A 26,949-nucleotide genomic window follows, 5' to 3' on the forward strand; every position below is an offset into this window, starting at 1 on the left:
TATATTTTTGTTTTCGCTTTGTCACAGTGATCTTGAAATATGTTTTTAGCATCAATTTGCATATTTACAGATTTAATTGGGACACTTTGGGAGTGACGTCGTAAAAAAATTATGAAACCGTTGGGATCACAACGAATGTTTCTTTTATACCAAACACCAAAAGATGGGGGTTAGTTTAAAAGTTGTTGTTATAGCCACATATGCACGTGGAGGTGGCGATCCTCATCAAACTCCTGAAGGTGTGCAAGCTCGTTCCAGTCCCAAGGACCGATCGCCTCGGGAACATGGTGGCCGTCGGTTATTAAAAGGCGTCAATAACTCGTCTTGCCATATCAAGCATCATAGGCACTCAGTATTTGAGCAAGAGCCGGTGCCGCCCGGCCTCTAACTCAGACTCTCCGTTCGATATTGCTGGTTATCCGCGACTACACAGCCATACGATACAGCTACTCCGTATAAAGCATTCCAATATCCGCAACCTGTGGACGCGCCCAGTAGCTCGCAGCTAAGCTTATAGTTGTTGAAGCAGTGTGTTGTGTTATATCTTTCGTCTGCTTGATTCTGTTGAGTTTCCAGATCCAGGAACTCTGCGAATAACAGTGGGTTCGTCCAGAGAGATCTGGGTCTGAGACGAGCGGGGCTGGCAGTTAAACCGGTGACGTGTATGGTGTGGTCCCTGATCAGAATTGGGACATACATTCAACACGTTGTTATCATTCCTTGCTGTGTAGGAGTTGAGGCGGCTACATCTGCCGGATCGTAATTGAGGCAGAACTACTCTGGTTTGCCGGGAGAGGTAAATTTCTTGAGGCACAATGGGAGGCCGTTTTCTCCATGGACTAAATTCACCCGGTAGTTATTCATCGCATCTGCTGCATGAATATTGTCTAGGCCCGCTTGATACACCGCTTGATCTATAGGATCTTTCTTGTAGCGCTGGACCTTACATTCTAGATCATGTAGATCTACCTTAAGGCTTCTGGGTGGTGAATACCTATCCACAAGATGATGATTTGTATGGTCTCTGCGATAACAGCCCAGAAGGTATTGCTTAGACAGAATGTACTTATGTCTTCGCACGGGTAGGATCTTTAAGGTGGTCCACGTAAGAATTGAGGAGACAGCCCGTCGCAGTTCGAAGGGAGGCATTCTGACAGATCTGAATATTATTCAACTGCGTGTCACTGAGCTGACGGGAATTTTTCTCTTGGCAACTAGCACGTTTCAGCTTCTTGTGACAGCTATAAGCCCCACACAGATCGGACCTCAAAGTTCCAGCCTACGTCCAGTATCAGTAACATTCTGCAACCTTAGGTTAGGTTGGTAAGAGGGTGCAAATTACAATCCGCCCCATGCCATAATGAACATCCCCCTAAGCCACTAATCGGCTGGTTTTGTGCCTTATACGAAAAGTATTCCCGAAGAGATATAGCAGGAATTCCGTGCTACTCATTTGTGCCCAAAGTCCTTAATCGTTTTTTCGCCCTACCGACCGTTTCACTATCCCCAGTGGTACATGCGAGTTCTTTGCCCATGCCCTTAAATCGAACTATGTCGTTCCGAAAGGTCTCACATTCACAAGTTCATGGCAGTCCTCTGGCTTCTGCGACTAATTCATCTACCCTACCCTTTCGTTCCCCCTTCCCCGGCTGCAGGAGCGTATTATTGTCCTGATCTCAGTCCTTCTTCTTATTTCCTCTTAGCAGAAGCCTTTTCACGATCCGGATCCCCACCATAAGGTTTTCGTCGTCCTACCGACCGTTTCACTATCCGCAGTGCTACATGCGAGTTCTTTACCCATGCCCTTTAATGGAACTGTGTGTCCTGATCTCAGTCCCGCAGTTCTCAATGTAGATACCTGTGCCCACTCTGTCTTCTAGATTTTATCCATCCATGTAGCATGAACTTTCAGGTAGCAATACAAAAGTTCCCTCAGTTTAAAAGTGTGTCGCTGGCAACAGTACCCCGCACTCGTATTAGGCACCCGATCCTAAACCTCTTCCATTCCATCCAGATTTGCGATTGTCGCACTGTGGGCGAAATAACCGATCTAGTGCCTCAAAACTCATTTTCAACTTGTTTAATACCTGAAAAATGGTATCTCAGTGGATTACTAACATTTCACTGACTTTAAATATCAATTTTACATTAGGTCTGTTCGCGTACTTTTCCAGTAAAAATTTACAGGAGAGTAATAATTAAACAGCTGGTTTTCATAAAATATCTTTTCGATGCTGCAAATTTCTGGTACCAAATAAAAGGTATTCTTGAGTAGTATCAAATGAAAGGTACGAAGGAGTAGATATGCAAAAAATAATTTTTTCTTTCTTTTAGAGCTTAATTTATTTTGTTTGCATACCTATTGTATATTCATAATCTCGACAATACTTTTCATTTGATACCAATATTACCTAGGTTGGTCCATTTCCCTCCAAGCGGGGTTTTTTGCCCCATGGGCCTTTGCCCCAAAAACAGACTTCTGATTCGTGTTCCCACATCTACATACAAAAATTGCGGCTTTTAAGGGCTCAATAATTCAAATCGAAGATCGGTTTATATGGGAGCTATATCAGGTTATAGATCGATTCGGATCGTACTCAGCACAGTTATTGGAAGTCATAGGGTAATACCACATGTGAAATTTCTGCTAAATCGGACAAAAATTGCGGCTCAAGAAGCCAAATCGGGAGATCGGTTTATATGGGAGCTATATCAGGTTATAGAACTATTCGGACCGTACTTGGCACAGTTGTTGAAAGTCATAGAGGAACACCCCATGCGAAATTTCATTAAATCGGTCAAAAATTGCTTCCAGGGGCTCAAGAAGTCAAATCGGGAGATCGGTTTATATGGGACCTATATCTAAATCTGAACCGATATGGCCCATTTGCAATCCCCACATCAATATTAAGTATCTGTGCAAAATTTCAAGCTGCTAGCTTTACGGGTTCGACCGCTATCGTGATTTCTACTGACGGACGGACGGACATTTCTAGATCGATTCAGAACGTCGAGGGGATCAAGAATATATATACTTTATGGCGACGAATATTTCGAGGAGTTACAAGCGGAATGACTATATCTATATTTATATACTACATTGGCGTATTTTAGTATCGTCATGACCCCTTTCGGGGTTATTTTGGATATTAATACTGATTTGCATGTCGATAAGTCGAAAAAGTTAAAGTTAAAGAGGATTTTAGGAAAAATTATTAAATATATATTTGAATGTTGCTATGGTGATTTATAAGTTTACCCCCATCCTATGGTGGTGGGTATAATTAATTGGATCAATTAATTTCTTTATTGAAACCGATTTTTATATCTTTCTGTGTACTCTATCATGGTGTTCAGTGTTGGTAGAAGGAACGTAAGGCTTATGGTCTATAGTCGTTTGGTGCCGCATAACTTGCCTTGCCGGACTTGGTTATTAACACCACAGGCCTTGGGAGTATACGAATGTCCCAGGCGCGCTGTGAATATAGCGGGAGGTTGGGCGCCAGGCAGTTCGTCTCTCTCTGTTGTAGCGCCAGAAATATTTTATCAGGTCGTGGTGACCTTCCTCAACCATAAATTCCGTAATGATGAACACTCTATAAACCTCGTATCCCGTGAAAAATGCCTTTTCATCCGAAGCCTCAACATGTTCTAAGTTGTCTCTAATCTTCAAGTCAAGTATCTTACACAAATGTCAAATTCTCGGTGTGGCTACCATATGTTATCCCAAACTTTAATTTCCTGGGTGCTCAGAAGCTTTATTTTTTTTATCGGATTTCAATCATATTTTGAAATGTGGACTTATTTTTATGCCTTCTTAGTTAGTAGCAAGAAGTATTGTTCACATACATCTATTTTTCGATAATTCATTCGTCCAATCATCAGCAGACTTATTTCTAAATTTGATTTCTTGAGCTCACAAAAATCTTATTAATTAAATGTTGATGAAATTCTGAGCGTCATACGGTTCCCCGAAAATACTTGGGTTTTTTTATTTTTTTATGTATATATATATTTCGTTACTCTAGTATCAATTCTACAAATGGTCAGGTACTATTTATCTTATCACCCATAAAGGTGTTAAACGATTTATATACTACATTGGCGTATTGTAGTATCGGCATGACCTCTTTCGGGGTTATTTTAGATATTAATACAGATTTGCATGTCAATAAAAAGAAGCTGAAGAGGATTTTAGGAAAAATTATTAAATTTATATTTGAATGTTGCTATGGTGATTTATTAGATGGACAGAACCGCACTGCACTACACCAAACCAAATACTACAATTTATTGTTGAGTGAAAGCGACTTATTTGGTCTTGTTATCATGAAGCATTGAAGCAAGTTTGACATAGAACTCATCCAATGACTAGAAAATAAATCAACAAAATTTATTAAAATTTAAATTGATATGATATAGACTGATATGGCTCCCATATAATCCTATCTTCCAACTTGGCAACTCGAAACTAAAAGTGAGTTATTATTAAACAATTTGCTGTAAATTATTATGTCTTGTCCCCTTATGAATTCCAACATCCATGTCAAGCAACCTCAAAATTGGTCCAATACCCGATAAAGCTCGTTCGCCTGATTTGATTTCTTGAATGCATGGAGTGTAGAACTGGCAAACTATCTATAATCGCAACATTCGATATTTTCGATAGTTTAAATAATAAATATCGATAGTATCGTTAATTTCCCATCATCCATATTTCAAACGAAAATGAGAAGTAAAAATCTGGAGATGGATTTATATAGAAATAAAACCATGGTTAATAAAGTCAGTCGGAAGTCATGAGAGAAATCATTGTACAGAATGTTAGTCTAATCGGATGATAATTGCGCCCTCTATAGGTGCGATGTATCTTAAAGTATACATTCAGTGGTGGATTGCTTATTTTTGTTTAGTTTTGCAAAAAATTTAATTTTTGCGATAGTATCCATCGGTTTATGACTTTCAACACTTACGCCTTGTATGATCTGTATCAACTCATAATCTGATATAAGCTTCTTGAGCAGCGCAATGCAACAAATGTCAGCCATTTGTGCTAAAATTTTGCTTTCTTTTTCGGGGCTACTTTTTTAGTATTTAAAGCGCACAACCAGCCGATTGCTTGCTTAGGTGTATGCCCATAGTGGCATACACTTAAGCCGCACCCTTTTTTTCAACCTAACCTAGGTGAAATTTGGGACAGTAAGTTGGCGATTGGGCTCCTCGACATCCTTGTTTGTTGATTTGGCTCAGATTGCTCCAGATTTTGATATAGCTGTCATATTCACCAATCTCTAGATTTATGATCTTGAGGTCATAATAGGCGTATTTTTTTCGGTTTCGCTGCTCGTCCCAGATTTGTATATACCCGCCATATATACCGAACTCCCGATTTAAGTTCTTGGGTTAATAAAAGTACGTTTATTATTCTATTTCGCTAAAATTGGACACATCGAGCTGTGTTAGACTCATCGAAATGTGTGTTGAATATGGCCCACATCTTTAGGTATAGCTGCCATATAGACCGATCTCCGGATTGAAGGTCTTGGACCTATAAAAGCCGCATTTATTGCCGATTTCCCTGAAAGCTCTTAGATATCCGTGCCTTATATATATATATATATATATATATATATATTTTTTTTTTTATATATATAAAAAAAAAAAAAAAATATATATATATATATATATATATATATATGTTTATATATATATATAAATATATATATATATATATATATATATATATATATATATGTTCATATATATATATATAAATATATATATATATATATATATATATATATATATAGGCCCATAAAAGGTGCATTTTTAACCGAAGAATTTGGTAAAATGAGTTGAAGACCCTTTTATAGCCTTCCTGAATAATGTCGAGGTCGGAGGGATTTGGGTCTGAATCGAGTAGGTCTGGCTGTGCAGTTAAACAAGTGAGGTGTATCGTGTAGTCCCAGGTCACAATCGTGACACACATCGCGCACGAAGGTTTCAATCGTAGCTATGTAGGAGTTGAGGCAGCTGCACCTTAATTTACTTACTTTAATTGGCTCTACCATTTGTCCCATTAGCCAAACGTATAATAGCTTTCCAAGCGCCTCGATCTTCTTAAATCTCTGACACCAAGTTTTTGGTCGTCCCGTTTTGGGTGTACCACCGTGATTGCCTTCAAAAGAACTACTCTGGTTTGCTGGAGGAAGTCAATTTCTTCAGGTGCAAAGAAAGACGGTCTTTCTCCAAGGAGCACAATCACCCGGTAGATATTCACCGCATCTGCATGATTGTTGTTAGATCAACCTTAAGGCTTGTGGGCGATAGATGCCTATCCACAAGATGATGATTTGGATGATCCCTGTGATAAAAGCCCAGAAGGTGCTTAGACAGCGTATAGTAATGTCTTCGCACGAAAAGGATTTTTTTGTCTCCTGATGGAGGTGGTCTACGTGAGAATTGAATTGACAGACCGTCGCAGTTCGAAGAGCGACATTCTGCTAAATTTGAATATTATTTCACTGCGTGTCACATAGCTGACGAGACCACACTGGCGCATCACATGGCAGCCGGTTGTACGTACCGGATTGACCCGATGAAGTACTTCATCGGTAAAGGCTGGCGCCTCAATGTACTACACACTGCTACAACCAAAATAACAAACACACTGGCGCTGGATAATTTACCACAGACTGGCCAATTGCTTTGTAAGTGACTTAAGGATCTTGTTTCTAATTCTGACCTTATTGTAACTTGCAGTGACTTATGCGTAATGTGTAAGAGCTGTCAAATGTGACACCAAGTATTTTGGGACACTTGATGGTCGGAATCGTTAAGAACTTATAGTGATTTTGATTTTTTAACAATTTCCATAATTTTTCAATGAATATTTTTTTAGCTCTTTTGATAAATTTATTAAAAAAATTATATTTATTATCTTTGCAGATTCTTGAATAAATTACATCCATTTAAAGGCTACCAAGTTTTCACATCAAGGCCCAAATTATCTCAACTATTTTATTCCACTTTATTCGAAATTAATTTTTTGAATATACAAAACAACGCCACAACCCTCCCCCTTATAACCTCATAATGAATTCCACATCTGCTTTCGACGACAACATTGTGATGTTGTACACACATCTGGTTAAAAACTATATGCCGGACTTTGTTATGGCCTTCGAATATACACCATGGGTATTCTCACTGCTGGGTTCAGTGGTTATTGGATTAAGTGGCATATTGCCATTGATTATAATACCTACAGATGAAAAATTAGAAAAAGAAGGCTATTCTGATCGTAAGTTAAAATCGCATATAAGGGTGTAGGGTTTTTGTTACAAGCAAGAAATGAAGAGTCTTGGTAAAAAATAAAGCATGCTTCTAGGCGCAATTGAAAGCCCTGATTATCGTTATCCCGAATCGTACTTACCATTTTTATTTGCAGCAATTCTCAGTCTGTTGGAGAGCAGGTTTGAGAAATGAGTTGTCTTTCCATTTAACTCTTTTAAAGAAGCTAAGAAAAAGCCAAGTAAAATTGTCTAGTGAGAGGCAGGACAAAATGTATGACCTTTTTTATGCCTTATGCACCATAAAATATATTTGGAAACCGTGAAACAATGTTGTTAACAGTTGTAAAAAAACACAAAAAATTGCCGGAAAAATTAAAATTATATTTTAAAGCATATATTAAAAGTTTATTTTTATATGCAATAAAGAAATTTCTTGCTTACAACGAAACTCGAAACCCATCATATCCAACTCCGCTTATCTTTTATGGAATATAAAAATATATTTAATTTTTCTTATTCATTTCAGCCGGCGAATCAAAGTTCCTTAAAGTCTTATTAAGTTTTGCTGTAGGCGGTCTGCTAGGTGATGTCTTCCTGCATTTATTACCCGAAGCTTGGGAAAGTGACAATGATTTATGTAAGTGTAAAGAATAGAAAAAAAAAACTTTTAATTTGCGACTATTTTCTCTATAAAGACAGTTTGCCTTGAAAGATTCAAGCATCCTTCCACTGGTATAGATAACGAGCTGGTTAGGCTGGTAATCAATAACAAAGCGATAGATACACTGACTATGAGTATACAATCAAACATGGGGTAACACCTCGAAGTATTGATTTGCGACCCAATAAAGTATATTCTTGCGTTTTAACATTTTTACTCCATCTAGCCATATCCGTCCGTCCGGTCGAACAGATAAAGATATCCACTTGAACAGATATTTCTTCTTGATAAAGGTCTTTGGGGCTTGCAAATATGCCATATCGGTTCAGATTGGGATATAACTCCCATATAAAGTGATCCTTCGATTTGAATTCTTGGGATCCTATAAGCATAAATTTTTGTCCGATTTTGCTGACATTTTGCACGCAGTGTTTTTTATGACTTCCAACATCAATGGTAGGTTAGGTTAGGTTGAAAAGAGGATGTAGATATTAATCCGCACCATGCCACTATAGACATAAACCTAAGCCAGTAATCGGCTTGTTGTGCGTTCTAAAAACTATAAAGTAACCTCTACTTACAAAATCCTTGATTGTTTTCAATACCACTCCCCTAAGTTAGTTCATGTCTGGTATTGTGTCTCCACCTAAGTGCCGGTATCTGTTAGACGCGAAAGCCAGGCAATAACAAAGGAAATGCTCCAACGTATCATCATCTTCTCCGCATGCCCTGCACATGCTATCACTCCAAAACCATGCCGATGGCAACAGTGCCTTGCACTGTAGCATTGCAATCAATGCTACAGTGGAGAAGAAGGTCACACAAACATCGAAAATAGAATTTCTTATACGAAAAAGAAATGAAAGTTTCATTAGAAATCGCATGTGGTTAACTCTCTTAAAATCCTCAAATATTTGAGTAACAAAAAAATGTGCCGAAAGAGATTCGAAGAGACAAACATTCTTAATATTTATAATGAGGCTAACCACCTTAGTAATAGCTATAGCAATTTCCAGCCTGTAGCAAATGTTATATGCAAACATCAAACTTATACTATTGATTTCTATTTTCTTTCAGCTTCTTCTGGCCACGCCTCATTGCGTTCCGGCCTCTGGGTATTATCTGGTATTTTGGCCTTCACAATTGTCGAAAAGATTTTCTCAGGCTATTGCAATGCTGATGAAGAAAATCCTCAACCCAAATGTGTAGAAATTGCCAATTGTCTGTTGCGAAAGACCGGAGGCAAACTTGTGGATGGACAATCTTCTAGCAGTTGTGTCGGCTCATGTGACATCGAAGATGTTCCCAATGGCTGTTTTTTGCGCGAAAGAGAAATTAAAAAAGATCAACCCAAGAAAATAGCTGGATATTTGAATCTATTGGCCAATTCCATTGATAATTTCACACATGGGCTAGCGGTAGCAGGATCATTTTTGGTATCATTCCGTCATGGTGTTTTGGCTACATTCGCCATATTGTGTAAGTATTATTTTTTTTAAATATACATATATAAATGAGTAGTGTTACGACTGATAATTGCCCAGACGAAATAGCTGAATCTACAAACTTAAATTGTACATTAGGGCTGATTTATTAAAGTTCCTACCAAAACCTATGAAAATTACTAAAGTACTAAGTAATTGTAATTGCTTTACACATTAGTTTGTGCTAATGCAACACCAAAGTACAAAAGCAATAGTTAAGCACAGTTAGTGAGATTGAGAGATTTAGCGTGCTAATAAGATACCTATTACTGTGAGGGTGTTGAAAATGAAATGACATATTATGAGAGCACTAGATGAAAGTATGAGAGGTAGCAGTGGGAATTGCGAGAGTAAGAGTATGCTTAATGACATTACCATTGTGCCCCAATCTCATGACAGCCGGCTGTACGTACCGCATTGACCGATGGAGTTCGTTATCGGCAAGGGCGGCTCAGTGTAGAACATGCTGCTACAACAACAACCATTGTGCCCTGCACGAGATGACTGTGAGCAACACACGGTTTGGAACTCTAAGCTCCTTTGGCTGGTGTTCACGAGAAGGTCAGCTGGAGGCTTCCGGGCGCGTCCACAGTTTATATACGGAGTAGGCAGTCGCAGACAAAGCAAAATAAACCTATAAGCTTGACATTTGCTGTAATATTTTGAGAGCACAAGAATTTCTCTATTATTTCAATTCTTTTTGCTAGCATCTCTGTGAAAAAAATCAAATTTTCATCATAAAGAAAATAAATTAAAGAAAGAAATATACACATTTTGGAAGCTAAGACAGCTGAAACCCTATATACATGCATAACGCCATAATTTCCTTCCCGGGAAAGAAAATAATGCATGTTTAAAAAAATGCAAACGACGTAAACTTTATGCCATTGAGAGCAGAATTCTGCTTGCGGTATGTTCTTAAATTGTCCTCATTAATCTATATTCACAAGCGCCACCAACCAGTCTATGTACGAAGTTCAATTTTTTTATCTATATGGTTTTGTTCAGTGATGCCAACAATTTACAATCAAAAAGCGTAAAAATGAAAACTTTTGTGAAAAAAAGTAAAGAAGCATTAACTTTGATTTTCGGAAAATTCATAGATATTTTGTTTTAACGAAAAATATTGGAATTCATGGATAAGCGTTTGGATTGTTTGGTTTAGAGTAAGCTTAAAACCACGACAGTCACAATGTACGAATAGACGCAGAGTAGTTGGGCATCGCAGTCGATTTAGTATACCCATCAGAACGCGTGGGATTAAATCCCGGCTAATGCAAATTTGACCATTTAGGAACAGGGGCTAACTTTTCACATATCGTTAAGTGCTGTCCGATTCAAGTTAAAGCCCAATGATAAGGGCCTCCTTTTTATAGCCGAGTCCGAACGGCGTGCGCAGTGCGAGAGAAGTTTGGAGAGAAGTTTTTACATGGCGTAGTACCTCACAATTGTCGCTATCATTAGTCGCCAGGATTCGAACCCATGCGTTCAGCGTCAATAAGCTAAAACTTAGTGGGGTTTCAATCATTGATGTGAGAGAAATACTTGCTGTTCTTTAATGGAAAATCTGTGGAAAAATGTAAAAAATGTTGTTGTATAAATAGAGTTCTATAAGGCCCGCCGGGGCAAAAAGCGACAGTTAACAGTTGTGATTTTTAAAAAACCCCGAACTGCCGAAAACAGTAAAAGGCACTAACTAAAAATTCAAAAAGAGTTCACTTAGAGCTTTTTTTACTTTGGTAACAGGTGTTACCCCTTTTCGGGTTTTATGTGACCAAAAAAGCAACAAATCTAGTGCGAAAATCACTAAGTAGACATCTCTGTTACAGGGGCATTTATTATTTCAAGATGGACTTAAGCAAATAAAGAAATAAGGTTTTAAAATTCTTTTCATAGATGGGGAAAAATATACAATCGCATATGCCCGCATAGGAAAAACGAACAGTAAAAAGGCCAAAACAAAATGGACACGTTTGAGTATTGTTTAACGTCGCGTTGCAAAAATACAACTCTGCACACAAATTCCACAAAAACAACGAGGAAAAGTTAACAAATTGTCAACTTTGACGCTTTAAACCGAGCGTCAATCGGTGTTAACAAACTTGAACTAGTGTTTTTGGTCTTCAAAGTTAAAAATTTGCAGAGTTGCAATTTTCAATGCGACGCTCCTCACACATAACTTCTTTAGCTTCGTTCGATAGACACATTTTTGTTGTTTTGCGTAGCTACATCACTTAAGGCACTATTACACGGCATGTAGATGTCTTATGACATGTCACTTTTTGTATTCACATGTAATTGAAAATGTTTATCAAATGTGTATGTCAATTTCCATATGATTCATCATATTTGCTATCACACCTATATGTCATTTTCGGATGATATAACCTAAAACTTTGAGCAAAAGCTGTTTTTTATGCGTAAAAATTGTTAAATTTGTGAGAAAGCCGATTAAATCATATGTTTGTAAAAACAATTTAATTTGGGGTGGATTTCAGTTGGCTGACAACAAAAACAACTGATTTCCTTATGTTTTTGTCAGAAGGAATAGAGCACGCTCTAATCGAAAAAAATTATATGTGCTATTTTGAAAAGTGATTTTCATATGTTAGTTTCGTTTGTATCACACGACATGTACAACTTAACATGTGCTAAATTTGACATGTCATAAGACAACTACATGCCGAGTAATAGAGCCTTTAGTTGATAGTTCGTGTCTTGGTACAATTAGAAGGTAAAGTCATAAGCCCAGCTGATCAAATTTTCCAATTTCAGAGTTGTATCCAAATCCCACTAGATCGTCAAATGTTTTGCTTGGATTTTATAGGTTTTTTACATTTGTATCCTTTGAATTTATAATTAACACGTTTATAATCATAACTCTTTTAATGCAAATAGAAACTAGAATGTCAATTTGACAGTGTACAGAAGTTTGAAAGCCTAGTGGGAATTTGGGCCACCATTCCCACAGGGTTTTATCGTTGATTTCATTCTTGTTGGGCTTATTACTTTACCTTCTAATTGTACCAAGGTTCAGGTTTTGTTTGCCCCTTGCACAAATGGAACTTTTTTTTAATTTTTTCCTTGTTGCTTTATTTGTAGTGCATGAAATTCCACATGAAGTTGGAGATTTTGCTATTCTCCTAAAATCAGGGTTTAGCCGATGGGATGCTGCCCGTGCTCAACTTTTAACAGCTGGTGCTGGTCTACTGGGTGCTCTGGTAGCCATTGGAGGATCCGGTGTCACATCTGCCATGGGTAAGATTTGTAAAAATAATTCCATATTAAAGTTCTTTTTTTCTATTATATCCCTTCTTATTCTCATTATAGAGGCTCGTACTTCATGGATTATGCCATTCACAGCTGGTGGCTTTTTGCACATAGCATTGGTTACAGTATTACCCGATCTATTACAGGAAGAAAGTCGCAAAGAGTCCGTAAAACAATTATTAGCATTATTAGGAGGTATAGGATTAATGGCTGTTATGACTGTACTATTCGAGCATTAAATTTAGTATAGATATTATAATTTTATATTCTAAAAAAATATAAATAATTTAAATATAATAATCATAGATCGTTTTTATTATATTCGATTTTTTTAAGTGTATATGAGAAAGCTCATATGGACATGTATAAAATAACAAAAGTACAACATTATCATCTTTACCATCAGCGCTATTCTTTTATAGTCCCTTGTGAATTTCTAAATGTTGAAAAAAGAATCGCGTAATTTTTAAAAATTATATCTATTTGTAGTTTTACCAACTATTTTTTTTAGTTAGACACCCTATGACATTGTAGATGATAAAATCGAGACATTGGAATGTAAAATAACTTTAAATAATTATTGTTAATTAGTTTTAAACATAAAAACACACAGATTTTTTTTATATACATATTCGAAATTACTATGAATAATATTTTGAATATGTTGTTTGTGCTAAACAAAAAAGTGTTCGTTTGTCTGCTTTTCTATTTTTTAAAAACAACTCGATGATATATTTTATTATTAGTTTTCTTTTTTAATTTCATTAATACAAAAGAGCCATACAATTTTGTTTTGTTATTCATCATTCTATTCTATCTTTTAAAAGCTCTTTACGATTGTAAATCTTATTTATATTTATCTATAAAAAAAAACATATACATACATATTTAAGAAAACATTTGTGTGATATACTGCATAAATAAAAAATGATATTGAAAATAAAATTAAAAAAAAATATAAGATTAAAGATAAAGAAATATTTATTGGTGTATACTACTTTTGTGTGACGTTAGTTGGGCAAAATGTTGTGTGTTGGTTTATTTTTTCCTAAGAAACTTAAAAAAAAATCACACTGAACCACACCAGCAGTGACGTAGCCAGGGCCGAGCCCTCCCCCCCCCCATAACCTGATATAGCTGTCATATAAACCGATCTTGGGTCTTGACTTCTTGAGTCTCTAGAGGGCGCAATTCTTATCCGATTTGAATGAATTTTTGCACGAAGTATTTTGTTATGATATCCAACAACTGTGCCAAGTATGGTTCAAATCGGTTCATAACCTGATATAGCTGTCATACAAACAGATCTGAGGACTTGATTTTTTGCGCTTCAAGAGGTCGCACTTACTATCCGATTTGCCAGAAATTTTGTACGACGGATTCTCTCTTGACCATCAACAAACGTGTCTATTATGGTCTGAATCGGTCTATAGCCTTATACAGTTCCCATATAAATCGATCTGTCTATTTTATTTCTTAACCCCCCAAAGGGCGCAATTCAATTGGCTGACATTTTACACAGGTCTCCAACATATAATTTAATTGTGGTCCAAACCGGACCATATCTTGATATCGCTCTAATAACAGAGCAAATCTTTTCTTATATCATTTTTGCCTAAGAAGAGATGCTGGGAAAAACTCGACAAATGCGATCCATGGTGGAGGGTATATAAGATTCGGCCCGGCCGAACTTAGCACGCTTTTACTTGTTTAACACTACATTTTGCATAAACATTTTTAAAGTCTTAATTTTGCTTATCTGTCCCAAACACCATTTTCATAAAAATTTTTCCACAGCCAAAATTCAATAAATATTTTTTAACCCATTACGCCGGACCCTCAATTCTGTTGTCCGATTTTGATGAAATTTTATATTATCATGATTTAGAGAATTTATATTGGCGTAGCAATTTTTTTAAATATTTTGAATTTTAAAATTTATGGAAAAAAAAAATCTTTTTACTTCAACAAAAAAAAATCATTTTCAAAATTTTTTTTTTAACATTTAGAAATGATTTTGGCATAAAATCGCATCTGCTGTCAGAAGAAGTAGGATTATTGCCATAAATTCATTTTTTAATATAGAAACCATCAAATGCAACAAGACATTAAAATGAATTCCAGAAATCTCACTTCTAAGAATTTTGAAAAATTTTTCGTTTGATTTCAATTTTCTCCCAAAACGTGGCGGGAAAAATTGTTGTTATTGGTTTCAGTCGTTCACTTCACCAAATTTTATTACGATACCTCTTCCCGAACTAAGTTAATGCAAATTTTTTAAAGGCCGAATCGCAATGTAATTTTTTCAAAAGATATTTTTTTTTCGATTGTTTTAAACGAAAAGTTATTAAAAGTTTTTTTAAGCCGAAATATTCATAAAATTTTGTTGCCAAACATTTTTTTTTTATAAAAATTCTTCCGAAACAAAAATTTTTCTAAGGCATAATTCTATATGAATTTTCTCTTAATTCTAAAAAATTTTTTCAAAGAAAAATTAATAATATTTAATTATACATTATTTGAATCAATGAAGTGAAAATTTTTAAGGACTCGAAAACACAATTCAAACCCAGGTTCGAATCCCGGTCGGGCTCTGCCGAATTGTTTCAAAGAGAAACAAAACAAATTGTAAAATTTGATGATCTTCGCCCTTAGGGTTGGTATTGTGTTCTGCTTTCGGAAAAGCCACTAAAATTTTCAATTATTTCGCTAGCGAAATTTGACAGCAATCCAATGTTTTGTTTCCATACCAAAACACGTTTCTTTATCGGCACTTATTGTTTTCTCTATTTAATGTACTTTTTCTCACATAAATAAAGAAAAACAAAGTTGAGCCCGGCCGGGATTTAAACCTGTGCACACGAAGCAACAGCGAGAGCGGTTGCCGTTGTCTAGCGTTCGAAGCCATCAATACAACTTATAACAGATGCACAGAATCATATGTATACCATGGGAGTAGTATAATTGTGTAAACAAAAAACTGCCAAAAGTTCCATAAGTTCACAATACAGTATTTAAGGCAATTGATACAAAGGGATGAAAATTCAAGTAGAACTTTTGACTGTTGTTGGGTTTGACCGAAAATCTTTTTAAAATGAAAAGATTTTGCAAATAATGATTTTCTTTTGTGTTATGTACGAAAATCTTTAATGAAATTCGACGAGTCAAATTGCATGTTTACAAAAAGGTAGGTATTAAGGTCGTGTTTCACAGTTTTTCACTATTACTTTTTTGAAATATCACTCATTAGATAACTCTTTTATTAACACATTTTCATAAATAATGAGAATGACCTAATGAATGAAATCAGAAAGTCTTTTTGCTACAAAATCTATGATCAACAAAAATAATCGTAGAAAATATTAATTTGCACTATGAAAAACGAACTTAATACCCAACTTAATTGAGGAAATGTGTTAAAATAATATTAGTCAGCAGACTCTTTTCTATGAGAGCAATTTTTATATTACACTTACGTTTGTCGCTAGGTCATTTGTCATCAATCAGAAGGCAAAGAAAGAAAAAAAGTTTACAACTTAATATAGTTCAAAAAAGACCCAAAAAAAAAAATCCTAGCTACGTCCCTGCACACCAGATATATAAGCAATATTTGTTGTTATTGTAGCCATCCATATTTATTTACATATGGAGGTAGCAATCCTCATCAAGCTCTTATAGGCGAGCAAGCTCATTCCGGTCTATACAACCAATCGCCGCGGTAACATGATGTACATTGGCTACTTAAAGGCGCCAATAACTCGCCAATCTTTAAGCTTGCATATACTTCTCCCGCTTCTTTGCAGTTGTACAACGATAGTATGGACTTTAGGTTTTGGTTTAGTTTTTAGCTGAAGCTATATAACTGTGGAATAACGCGACGTCCACCACGAACTGTGAAACTCGAGCAGAACAAGTAAAACTGAAATAAGTTCGGCCATGTCGGGTGGGTATCAATCAACCACCATGGTTACATTTCAATGATATACGTACGTTTAGGTGTTAAAAAGTATAAAATAATTCCAAATATTGAATCTTTGCTAGCGCGAACAGAAAGGGAGCAAAATGATGAACGTCTAAAAAAAAGGTTTGAACTAAAAAAGTTTCAAATCAAACTGAAAGTGGGAGAAAACGTACAGCCATTGGTACCATTTGGAACTTTCTGAACGGATTGAGTTAGAGCTCTCAAATTAGGGAGGCCGGTACACTTTATATATTTGGCAGGAGAGGTCAATTTTTCAGGTACAGTGGGAGGCGGTTGCTCTCGGTTGCAAGGACTACATTCACTCGGTAGCTATTTACCGTATCCGCTACCGTGTCTGCATGAATGTTGTCTAGACCTGCTTGATATGCCGCTTGATCTTGAGGTTCTCTCTTGTAGCGCTGAACCTCACGCTCTAGATCTTGTAGATCTATCTTAAGGCTTCTAGGCGCTGGATATCTATCCGCAAGATGATGATTTGGATGGTCTCTGCGATAACAGCCCAAATGGTTTTGCTTAGACAGCATGTAGTTATGTCTTCGCACTGGTAGAATCTTTGTCTCCTGATGTTGGTGGTCCACATGAGAAGTAAAGTGATAGCCCGCCGTCCGTCGGAGGGCGGCATTCTGACAGATCTGAATATTATTCAAAGCTGACGAGAAGACCACCCTGGCGCTGAATAACTTACATCAGACCGGCCAATTGTTTCTTTGTCAGCACCCCAAGTGCCGCCTGTAAGTGACTTGAGGACCTTGTTTTTACTTTTTACTTTATCGCAAATTGCTGTGGCATGTGGGGAGAATGCCAAGTATTTTGGGACACTTGATGGTCGGAATCATTTCTCCATCGACCATCACAGTCAGCTCGGTATTCACCTCGGTTGAGGTAGACGTTCAACCTATAGCAGATGTCAACAATGGGTGGGGGCCTGATGCCATGATCGTACAATCGTCCGCATATGATACGATCTCTATGCCGTCTGGAGGGGATGGAATGGAGGACAGGTATAGGTTAAACAGTGCTGGTGATATCACCCCACCTTGGGGAAGTCCCTTTTTCACTCTACGGTACTTCGACTTCTTATCCCTAAATTCCACAAATGACTGGCGACCACACAGATAATTCGGGACCCATCGTTTCAGGCCTGGAGGGAAATGTGTGCGTCGATGGCATGCAAAGCAGTTGTTGTGTTATGCCGTCTGATGCTCGGTGAATGGAAGTTCGCCTACGAGGCTCGGGAGTGATGCCTCAAGCGTCTTTGCTACTGGTGAGAGAAGGGAGATCGGTCTGTACGACGTAAATTGTGATGGCTATCCATCGGCACGGAAACCACGGATACGGCGAATGGATCTCCTCCTTACCTTGTCACTCTCGGGATGCAAAATAAATTGACGGTTGAACAATTTAGCGCATCTCTTCGAATCAGTCACGGTTACTTCGCCAAAAGTATCCCGTCTACCGGGTTTTAAGAGTGTCTTAACAGTAGACCACAGCATGCATAAACCGGTGCCTGAGTTACATTGCTCCAAGTGTTCCAGCCAAAAATTCCGTTCGTTGACTACCCTGTTTATTTCTAGATTCAGCTCGGTGATTCTGTGGTAAGTGGAGTTCATACAACGAATTCCATCACGCTCGTCTGCGAGTACCACTGCCTTCGCCAGGAAATTGGGCCGCACTAGGGGTGTTCGGCCGGTATAAAGCGAGCGGCTGCCCCGTTAATAATGTCTCGGAATTTTATCTCGGTAACTAGCACATCCGAGGGGGTGACAGTTCACTGAAGCGGTGATTGGTGTACTCTCTGCAGCCAGTCCAATTGGCCTTCTTCTGATTGATAAACGTTCGGAGCTCAGAGGTTTTTAAGTCGGGTGGTCAGTCGATGGTGAGAATTATGGGGTGGGGTCTGACCCCAAAGAGTTGACAGCTTGCTAGGATTCAAAGGAAATGTCTGGCGAGCTGCTGCACCTCCTCGTTATCCTAGTGGAGGCATTCTCATTCACCGTGAAGCGTTCAATCTGCTCTGCCAAAGTCATGCCACGCTGGTCGTTACCTAGGGGAGAGTGCCATGAAATGTGATGCGCAATAAAGTCTCCTGGAACCAGACGATTATGGCCAGTAGAGCAGTCGTAGTGCTATGCTACAAATAATTAAAAATTTGCACACAAACACTGGTGATTTCTTGCAAACCAGAGTGTTGTCTGATTTAAGCATAAACCCTCGATGATAAGGTAAGGCATTTTTATAGCCAAGTACGAATGGCATGCCGCTTGGCGACACTTCTTTGCGAATAAATTTTATATGGCTGTATACCTCATAAATTTCGCCAGCTCATCATATTTCATTTGCTGAGGGGACGATAAACATTATTGAAAACTTTTCCCGATTAACTCGCCAGCACTCGATCAGGGAATGCAGCGTCCTAAGCGAACTTCTTGTCATGCTGATACTGACATCAGCGGACGCCTGACATATTTATGAACATATTATATGAGAAGCCACCGTAGCGCAGAGATTAGCATTTTCGCCTAGGTTCGAATCCTGGCGAGACCGTCAGAAAAATTTGCAGCGATGTGGGGTACTATTCCATGTAAAACTTCTCTCCAAAGACGTGTCGCACTGCGGCACGCCGCTCGGACTCAGCTATAAAAAGGAGGCCCCTTATCATTGAGCTTAAACTGGAATCGGACTGCACTCATTGATATGTGAGAAGTTGGCCCCTGTTCCTTAGTGCAATGTTCATGTGCAAAATTTGTAATTTTTTAATATAAGTTTTATTATTAATAAAATTAATTTTTTTTATTTAATTAAAAAAATATATTGTTTTTGGGATATTGCATGAACAAATGTGTATTAAGTGAAAGTTAAATATAATCCTCATAGCATTAACTCTCCTAGCTGCTTGGTATCAAACATTTTCCAGTGACTCGTAGAACTTTTTATTAGGTCTTAGGAAAATTGTAAAGAACACATTTATTCGAAATAAATTAAGCTCAAGTCGTTTTAATTTATATATTTTTGCAGGCGTACGAACGAACCTATAAGTTATGTTAATTTAAATAAAATTACGACTCCTGAATACAGAATTTAATACAATATAGATTTTTATCATATTTACTAATATTACATACTACGTAATGTCATAGTAATAAAACAGAAGAGTTCATCGCAATAATTATTGTGTAGTAATATGGTGTTCAGGTAATGCCACCTCTACAGCATAGGCTCCATTCAAATCGGCTGCAGTTACAACTGTAGCTTCTTCGCCGTGACTTAATCGTTCCAATTCGAAGCGAGTCTTTTTTGCTTGTAGAGCCGTCAAATACTTCTGCATACGATAAAATCCAGCCTTTTCGCGAAAATATTCTGTTTCCATACGCAAACGATCTTCCTGTAGTTTTTGCAGTACTTTTATATCTAGTTGAGGCAGCACATTAGGAATGGCAACAGGGCAATTTGATTGGGTATAAGTCAAAGCTTGTTGTTCATTGGGAGAATTGTTACTCGATGATTGAGGTGATAAGGGATTTGTTTGTGGCATATCCTGCACCAACTATAAAGATTAAAATAGATTTTTTTTTGCATTTTAATATACTTTTGATAACTTTAACTTACACTTGGATCAAAAGGTTCTTCATCATAATTATTATGATCCTCTTCGATCAGCTCATCGTAGAGAGACTCATCTTTTTTAATATTGGCTTCATCAAACTCCGAAGACAATTGTTGAGTTTCATTGTCATCCATTTTAGTCCATTTTGCATCGTTATAGTAATCATCAAGGTTGCCATCGTCGCTATTTTCCTGTAAATATTTTTAAATATGTTAGGACATTTTCATTGCTCAAATAATATCGTATGTAGGTAAACTTACAAAGTCCATATGTCTTGGACGTTTCCTGGATCTCATTACATTTTTCGACTCCCCATCACCATCAGGATTCGTTTCCAAAGAATGTATTAAAGCCAAATGTTTGACTATTGCCTCGGTATCTTTGGCTTCAAATATACCATCGCACATATTACACTTGGTCCTTGGTGGATTGTCTTCAATTTGTGTACAAAATTGCCATATGAAATCTGTATTGGCGGGCAATTTAAAGCTTTCCTCTCGTACCGAATCATACTCTTCGGCCGATTTATTATTACGACTATGTGTAACTACTCCATGCATGCGATGCAGATGTCTTTGCAAATTTGATGTTCCTTGGTAGGAGAGATTTTTCTTGCAAAAACAACAACGTACTTGATCCGAACTAATGCGTGTGCAATACTTCCATACGACGCTGGCAGAATTCATAGATTTACGCTGAACTCTCTTAACACTATTCATGGCATTGCCATAGTTGACACCATTATCTATGTTGCTTGTTGTTTGCATGGAATCAATTTTATTATGTAACTGAGAGCCAGGTTCCCCAAGTACATTGTGTCGTCTTTGCAAGTGTGTAATGACATTTGCCGTGCCATGAAACGACATAACTTTGGTGCACAATTTGCAACGTATAGTGTGACGAGATAGTTTTTCACAATAACTCCACACGTAACTAGCTCCACGGCGTTCTTTGCGTTCACCCGTGATATCGGCACTTGACCGTCCATTGTGTTCATCCTCATCGTAAGCTGTCTGATCAAGAGAAGCGGTAGCTTGCATTGTTTCCTCATCCATCATAAACTGTTTATCCTATAATTTAGGGAAATCTGTTTTATATTTTTTTTATTTCAAGAGATGTCACATACATCATGCTATGTACCAGACTTGGAGTGTTTCTGACAGTTTAAGAAGAAAAAAGACTAGTACAACGGCTCCCCTTACTGACATCACTAACAAACCAAAGTCTAAAATAAGCGCTCCCACAGCGATCTGTTAATTGTATCGGAACGACACAGACCCCACGCCGAGACTGAACAGGGATCGCAGCCCGCACGCGCTGGCATCATTCTTTCTTCCACCGAATTTTACTCATCCGAGGGGGAATTAAGGCAATCGTGGACTATGTTTCTGTACTGTATACAGCGGGCAGATAAACTCATTATCGCTCAAATGTACACCACCGAAGGAGTAACAATTCTTCGGGCCTTCCTGTCTGGAGGAGACTGGAGTATGAATGACCACAATTTTCCATTTCTGTATCAGCTGTGCGTACGTATTGTTCTACAAGATGTATTACTTGCAGCACATCATTAGGAGTCACTAACACAAAATGTTCTTAGCAATGACTTAAAAATATGTTGCCTTGAAGATTTTGTTATTTAAAAAATCCTCAGTGCCATTGAGAGCGGATAAGCTCTAAAGAAATACGAGCAAACAAAAGCCTTTACACAAACTTGCTATGGAATATCGCATACTTTTACTCTTTCACCCTCAAGTCCGATGAATAAATGTTTTTCAAACTGTGGGTTTCCCTGTAAAATCACCTCCTTAGACCCACTTAGTTGGATAATACAGAGTATCAACAATGATAAATATAGCAACCAATTGTTTCTTACCTTTGACTCGTTGTTCTAAAATATTTATAGGTTTGTGTATCAGCCAATGACGAAGGCGAATAGAGTAGTATATGGCACAAATTTTCCAATTTTCTTTGTTTCCGTAGTAGGGAGTATTGTTTTCCTATTTAAAGGATACAATAATTCGGCGCGGATTTGTTTTGGTTTATTTATTGAGTATAATCGGAATAATCGGTATTGTTGGAAGTATCAAATAGCAAATTTTCTTTCTTGGGTACAGTCAGGTTTTTCGGGTAGTCGAAAAAGATTACTACTCGCTCGCTCGAGTACACACACACTCACACATTAACATAATGAAATTAACGCGCAAATAAATGTTTTCTTCTTCTTATTCAATTTGGCATTTTCTAACATATGAATATAACAGGGATGTATTACAGAAATGCTAAATAGCAACGATTAAAATTGGGAAAAAAGTCAACAATATGATTGATTTCTTTCTTTATTTAAGTTAATTGATGTAGAAATACCTTAGTATAGTATTTTACAAAAACAAATTTCCTAAAATTTTAACCGTTAGAAACAGTGGGAACCATGGCCATTGTTGGAGCCAAGCAGTTGGTTTATAATTGAAATATCTAATTAAGCATAGGACATAGTGGTGTACTCGGTAATACTAATCTTCCATTTAATCTCAGTAAAAATATTTTTGCGGTTAGACACTGTCTCGTTTTATTTCAGTACTATTGTCGTGTTTTATTTACCCAATAAGCGTATTTTCCGCTTAAGCGCAGTATGCACCTCTGGCGAAATTTTCGTTACCGAAACGCAGGAACGCAGCTCAAATGAAATTTTTTTCCCTAACAGGGTGACATAATAGGCATTGGTGTAATTTTTTACAACTACAAATGAAAATGTATAATTTAATAGCTCCATGCAACATGAAAAAAAGTTATTTGGCAATAAAAATGATTAATTACAGAACATATGTAATTTATTAGACAAACATGATTACAATTTGGCCAACAATTTTAAATCGATGTTTGTCGCCATCTTGTATTCTTCACAACTATTTTTCAGTAGCGACATAAATGTCTTGATTGTAACCTAAATTTTTGCTAGAGGTCCATACTCCGCTTATGTTTGTATCATGGAAAAACAATTAAAGGTGGACTCATTTGTACAACAACCACAAATCATATGGTGCAATCCGCCATTTTGCCATCAAGCTGATTGACGGTTTCGACACACACAAAGAAATTTGTGTGCATACATGAGCAGAGAATATGTGAGAAAAGTGACAACAAAGAGAATGCAAACAAAAATCTGACATATTAATACCGTTAAACCTTGTAGCCGCCTGTTAACAGCAGTTCGCGTGAGACCACCTTGTTAAATCCGCCTTGAGTACCGGCCTTAAGGCCTGGTTATGCTCTCGTAAATGTAGAATAAATGAATCGTAAATGTAAAGAGGCAATTATGCTTATTATAAAACGCGACATTTGACATTAAAAACGAAACAATTTTATTAACAAAAAATAATTGAAGTGAGGGAGGGTCTGACGTTGGGAAACTTCAGGGATATCTCAAGAGCAGGTCGGAGGAAGCGGCCATCCCCGAAGTGGTGCGAGAAGTCGAGGGACTGAATTGGGGCAATACGCCGACACACAAAATATCGGTACGCGGTGAGATGGCCGGACGAGTGTATGTTCTTTTGGCCAGAGCTCTATGCCGAAACGATAGCCGTAAAGGAAACTCTGGGAAGAGATTAACAGTTTTCGAAATCAGTACACATATATGGCGGCCCTCAAGGTCGTGAGTTCTAGGACAGTGAGGTCAAAGTTTTTGGCGCAATGTGTGGAATTTCTGAATAGACTTCAGTTTCACGACATAGTGCTAACACGGATTAGCGCATGCGACTGCGTCGTATTGGCACTTAGCCCGTACTCTCTTGTAATTTCTTTTCATCACATATTTTAATTTTTATACCCACCACCGAAGGATGGGGGTATATTCATTTTGTCATTCCGTTTGCAACACATCGAAATATCCATTCCCGACCCTATAAATCACATATATTCTTGATCAGCGCAAAAATCTAAGACGATGTCACCATGTTCGTCCGTATATCTTTTGAAATCACGCAACAATCTTTAAAAATAAAGATATTAAGCTAAAACTTTGCACAGATTCCTTTTTTTTTTGTCCATAAGTAGGTTAAGTTCGAAGATGGGCTATATTGGACTATATCTTGATATAGCCCCATATAGACCGATCTGCTGATTTAGAGTCTTAGGACAGTGAGTTGTGTTAGGTTCATTGATATTCCTCTTCAATTTGGCCCAGATTGGTCCAGATTTGCATTTAGCTGCCATATAGAACGATCTCTCGATTTAAGGTTTTGGGCCCATAAACGGCGCATTTATTGTCCGATTTCGCCAAAATTTGGGACTGTGAGTTGTGTTAGGCCCTTCGACATACTTTTACAATTTGGCTCAGATCGGTTCAGATTTGGATATAGCTGCCATATTGACCGATCTCTCGTTTCAAGGTTTTGGGCCCATAAAAGGCGCATTTATTTTCTGATGTTGCCGAAATTTGTGACAGTGAGTTGTGTTAGGCCCTTCGACGTCCTTCTTCATTTTTTCTCAGTTCAGTCCAGATTTGGATATAGCTGCCATATAGACCGATATCTCGATTTAAAGTCTTGGCTCCATAAAAGGCGAATTTTTAATATGATTTCACTGAAATTTGACCCAGTGACTTATGCTAGGCTGTTCGACATCCGTGTCCTATGTATATGGTTCAGATCGGTTTATTTTTAGATATAGCTATTAAAAAGATCAAAATTTTGCTATACATTATATTGAACCATGACTTGTACTTATTAGTATTTGGTCCAAATCGGAACGTATTTCGATATAGCTGTTTTGGGGCATAAGGTATGCATTTTTCTCCGCATTTTGACGAAACGTGGTTTACATATATACCCGAGGTGGTGGGTATCCAAAGTTCGGGTCGGGTTCAGGTCAGACTAGCCATCGAGTGAACTCACCTTTTCATGGTGGGCTACCCATTCAACCTAGACTATTAACAATAATTTGTGATAAACTTCGCAGAAAAATCATAAAATTGGAGAAAAGCAGTTTTCTAAATTATATTTTTGGTTTTTGAAATTTTTTCAAACAACAAATTTTGTCAGCTGACACCAATACGGAACGTAAAATTTTGTTTTTACTGAATTCTACTTTCCGGTTGCTGTCGACAGACATTCGGTAATCAATTGTATGTGCATTCATAAGCCAAAACAAAACAGCTGACACGTTTTCCTACATTTATGGTATGTTTACGAGAGCATAACCAGGCCTTTAATTGCAAAAATTTAAATCAGCTGATCGTTTTCCCACTACTGTTAAAATGTGTTTGCGTAGTTTTCAGTGGAAATTTGGAGAAGAGAAATAACAACTCCTCTCTTATGGCTGGTACTGTGTTCGTTTTTCACCGTTGAAAACCCTTTTTTCACGATTACTTTTTTGTACAGTTTTTATGTTTTAAAATCTATTATTCAAAAAAAAGTAATCGGCGAAAAATATCGCGAAGAGCGAATATAATACCAGCTTTTATATTACTTGTTTGTTTTCTTAAAAGATCTATTGGAGTCTGCAAATTAATACCAGAATAAAATATTTCAATAAAAAGTTATAAAAATTCATAAGGAAACTGTCAACATGTTTGTCTTTCTCTCGATTCCTTTTGTACAAAATCTTTGACATCTCTCTAATGCTTTACAATTTAATTCAATTACTTGTTTACATCCGATTATCCAGTAGCCGGGTAAATGAAAACTGCAACACTAAAAACCGTGAATTTTTTCGGATATTTATACACGAATAATTTCCCGGGTTTGGAAGCAAAATTAATATATTTTTAGCAAAAGAACCGTTTAAATATGAATGAGAGTGAAAACGAATGCAATGCTGATGATAGCCTTCGCCCTAGAAAACGTAGTTTAGTTTGGGGGTTATTTGAAAAATTGGGCCGATATCGAGTTCGCTGCCGTCTGTGTGCCCACGAGCAGAATTACCAAGGAACAACGGGTAATATATTGAGGCATTTAAAATCCAAACATGGATTGGACGCCACAATTAAGGGACAGCAAGAACCAGAACATCAGGAGCGCCTTAAAACATTGTTAGCCAATGTTCCAATGTCAGCCTCGGATATTAAAGTTGAACGTAATTTTAAGCGAAGAAAAAGTTCTCTTACCATAAACTCGACTAAATTGGAGCCTGAAACAGAAGAAAATCCTTATGAAAGTGATGGCATTGCCAACTCTACAACCTATGTATTGGAAGAGGTATGATAGATATTCGCAGTTGGAATTTTAAAGTCACTGGCTAAAGTTGTTTTATTTTTATTTTAGCCTTTTGAAAATTATATCTATGGTGACGATCCCACTCTTGATCCTGTTAGCGAAAATGAACAGGATAATTTAAATCCTGCGGACAGTAACAAAAGTCCTCCACAGACTGCAAAGAGAAGAAACAAAGCCAACTTGGATGAAGAACGCGTAATGGCCGAAATTGAATATTACCGACAGAGAGCGGATTATTTTAAATTGCAAAAACATTTAACAGCCTTACAGGCGAAAAAAATTAGAATAGAAATAGAACAGTTGACTAAACAAAATAATAACTCTGTTTAAGAATCATACGCTCAATAATATTAAACAAAATGTCCCATATACCTAATAAGTTTGTTTGTAAAAGATCAAAATGTATGTATAAAAAAATTATAATTGTAACAGTGTATTCTT

The 26,949-nt window shown here is 37.2% G+C and overlaps 3 protein-coding genes and 1 long non-coding RNA gene across 5 annotated transcripts in view; 3 read left to right on the forward strand and 1 right to left on the reverse strand.

Annotated features, from left to right (window-relative positions):
- Positions 1–7,078, forward strand: part of LOC131995007 (uncharacterized) — a 42,983-nt gene extending 35,905 nt beyond the window's left edge. Inside the window, exon 2 of the long non-coding RNA XR_009397055.1 lies at positions 6,949–7,078. This is a non-coding gene — a long non-coding RNA (uncharacterized LOC131995007). The remainder of the gene's footprint in view (positions 1–6,948) is intronic.
- Positions 7,079–7,089: 11 nt separating this feature from the next.
- LOC106094419 (zinc transporter ZIP13 homolog) lies at positions 7,090–13,087 on the forward strand. Its single transcript, XM_013261631.2, has 5 exons — positions 7,090–7,303; positions 7,822–7,932; positions 9,034–9,435; positions 12,543–12,698; positions 12,771–13,087. The coding sequence occupies exons 1-5, from the start codon at positions 7,096–7,098 to the stop codon at positions 12,947–12,949; spliced, it is 1,056 nt and encodes a 351-aa protein (XP_013117085.2). The 5' UTR covers positions 7,090–7,095; the 3' UTR covers positions 12,950–13,087.
- A 6,594-nt stretch (positions 13,088–19,681) lies between these two features.
- On the reverse strand, positions 19,682–22,521 carry LOC106094416 (uncharacterized). 2 transcript variants are annotated; one of them, XM_013261627.2, is made up of 4 exons: positions 22,173–22,521; positions 20,557–21,366; positions 20,299–20,487; positions 19,682–20,236 (listed from the first exon to the last, which is right to left on the reverse strand). In XM_013261627.2, exons 2-4 carry the CDS (start codon positions 21,352–21,354, stop codon positions 19,859–19,861), a joined length of 1,365 nt encoding a protein of 454 aa, XP_013117081.1. In that variant the 5' UTR covers positions 21,355–21,366; positions 22,173–22,521; the 3' UTR covers positions 19,682–19,858. The 2 variants fall into 2 exon arrangements, with proteins under 2 accessions (XP_013117081.1, XP_059219758.1); XM_059363775.1 differs by lacking the exon at positions 22,173–22,521 and having other exon boundaries at positions 20,557–21,383.
- A 3,340-nt stretch (positions 22,522–25,861) lies between these two features.
- LOC106094418 (uncharacterized) lies at positions 25,862–26,937 on the forward strand. The gene is made up of 2 exons (XM_013261629.2): positions 25,862–26,490; positions 26,557–26,937. The coding sequence occupies exons 1-2, from the start codon at positions 26,083–26,085 to the stop codon at positions 26,836–26,838; spliced, it is 690 nt and encodes a 229-aa protein (XP_013117083.1). The 5' UTR covers positions 25,862–26,082; the 3' UTR covers positions 26,839–26,937.
- The last annotated feature ends 12 nt before the right edge of the window (positions 26,938–26,949 follow it).

This window comes from Stomoxys calcitrans, chromosome 2 (genome assembly GCF_963082655.1).
Source record: "Stomoxys calcitrans chromosome 2, idStoCalc2.1, whole genome shotgun sequence".
In the NCBI taxonomy this organism is placed as follows: domain Eukaryota; kingdom Metazoa; phylum Arthropoda; class Insecta; order Diptera; family Muscidae; genus Stomoxys; species Stomoxys calcitrans.

What these genes read in the sequence shown, in the direction of transcription:
- LOC106094418 (XM_013261629.2), top strand. Translation starts at nt 26,083, where the DNA reads ATGAATGAGAGTGAAAACGAATGCAATGCTGATGATAGCCTTCGCCCT. An exon ending in CAACCTATGTATTGGAAGAG is followed by an intron (nt 26,491 to 26,556) that starts GTATGATAGATA and finishes TTTTTATTTTAG; the next exon opens with CCTTTTGAAAATTATATCTA.
- LOC106094416 (XM_013261627.2), bottom strand. Translation starts at nt 21,354, where the DNA reads ATGATGGATGAGGAAACAATGCAAGCTACCGCTTCTCTTGATCAGACA. An exon ending in GTCCAAGACATATGGACTTT is followed by an intron (nt 20,488 to 20,556) that starts GTAAGTTTACCT and finishes AAATATTTACAG; the next exon opens with GAAAATAGCGACGATGGCAA. An exon ending in AAGAACCTTTTGATCCAAGT is followed by an intron (nt 20,237 to 20,298) that starts GTAAGTTAAAGT and finishes TAATCTTTATAG; the next exon opens with TTGGTGCAGGATATGCCACA.
- LOC106094419 (XM_013261631.2), top strand. Translation starts at nt 7,096, where the DNA reads ATGAATTCCACATCTGCTTTCGACGACAACATTGTGATGTTGTACACA. An exon ending in AAAAGAAGGCTATTCTGATC is followed by an intron (nt 7,304 to 7,821) that starts GTAAGTTAAAAT and finishes TATTCATTTCAG; the next exon opens with CCGGCGAATCAAAGTTCCTT. An exon ending in GGCTACATTCGCCATATTGT is followed by an intron (nt 9,436 to 12,542) that starts GTAAGTATTATT and finishes CTTTATTTGTAG; the next exon opens with TGCATGAAATTCCACATGAA.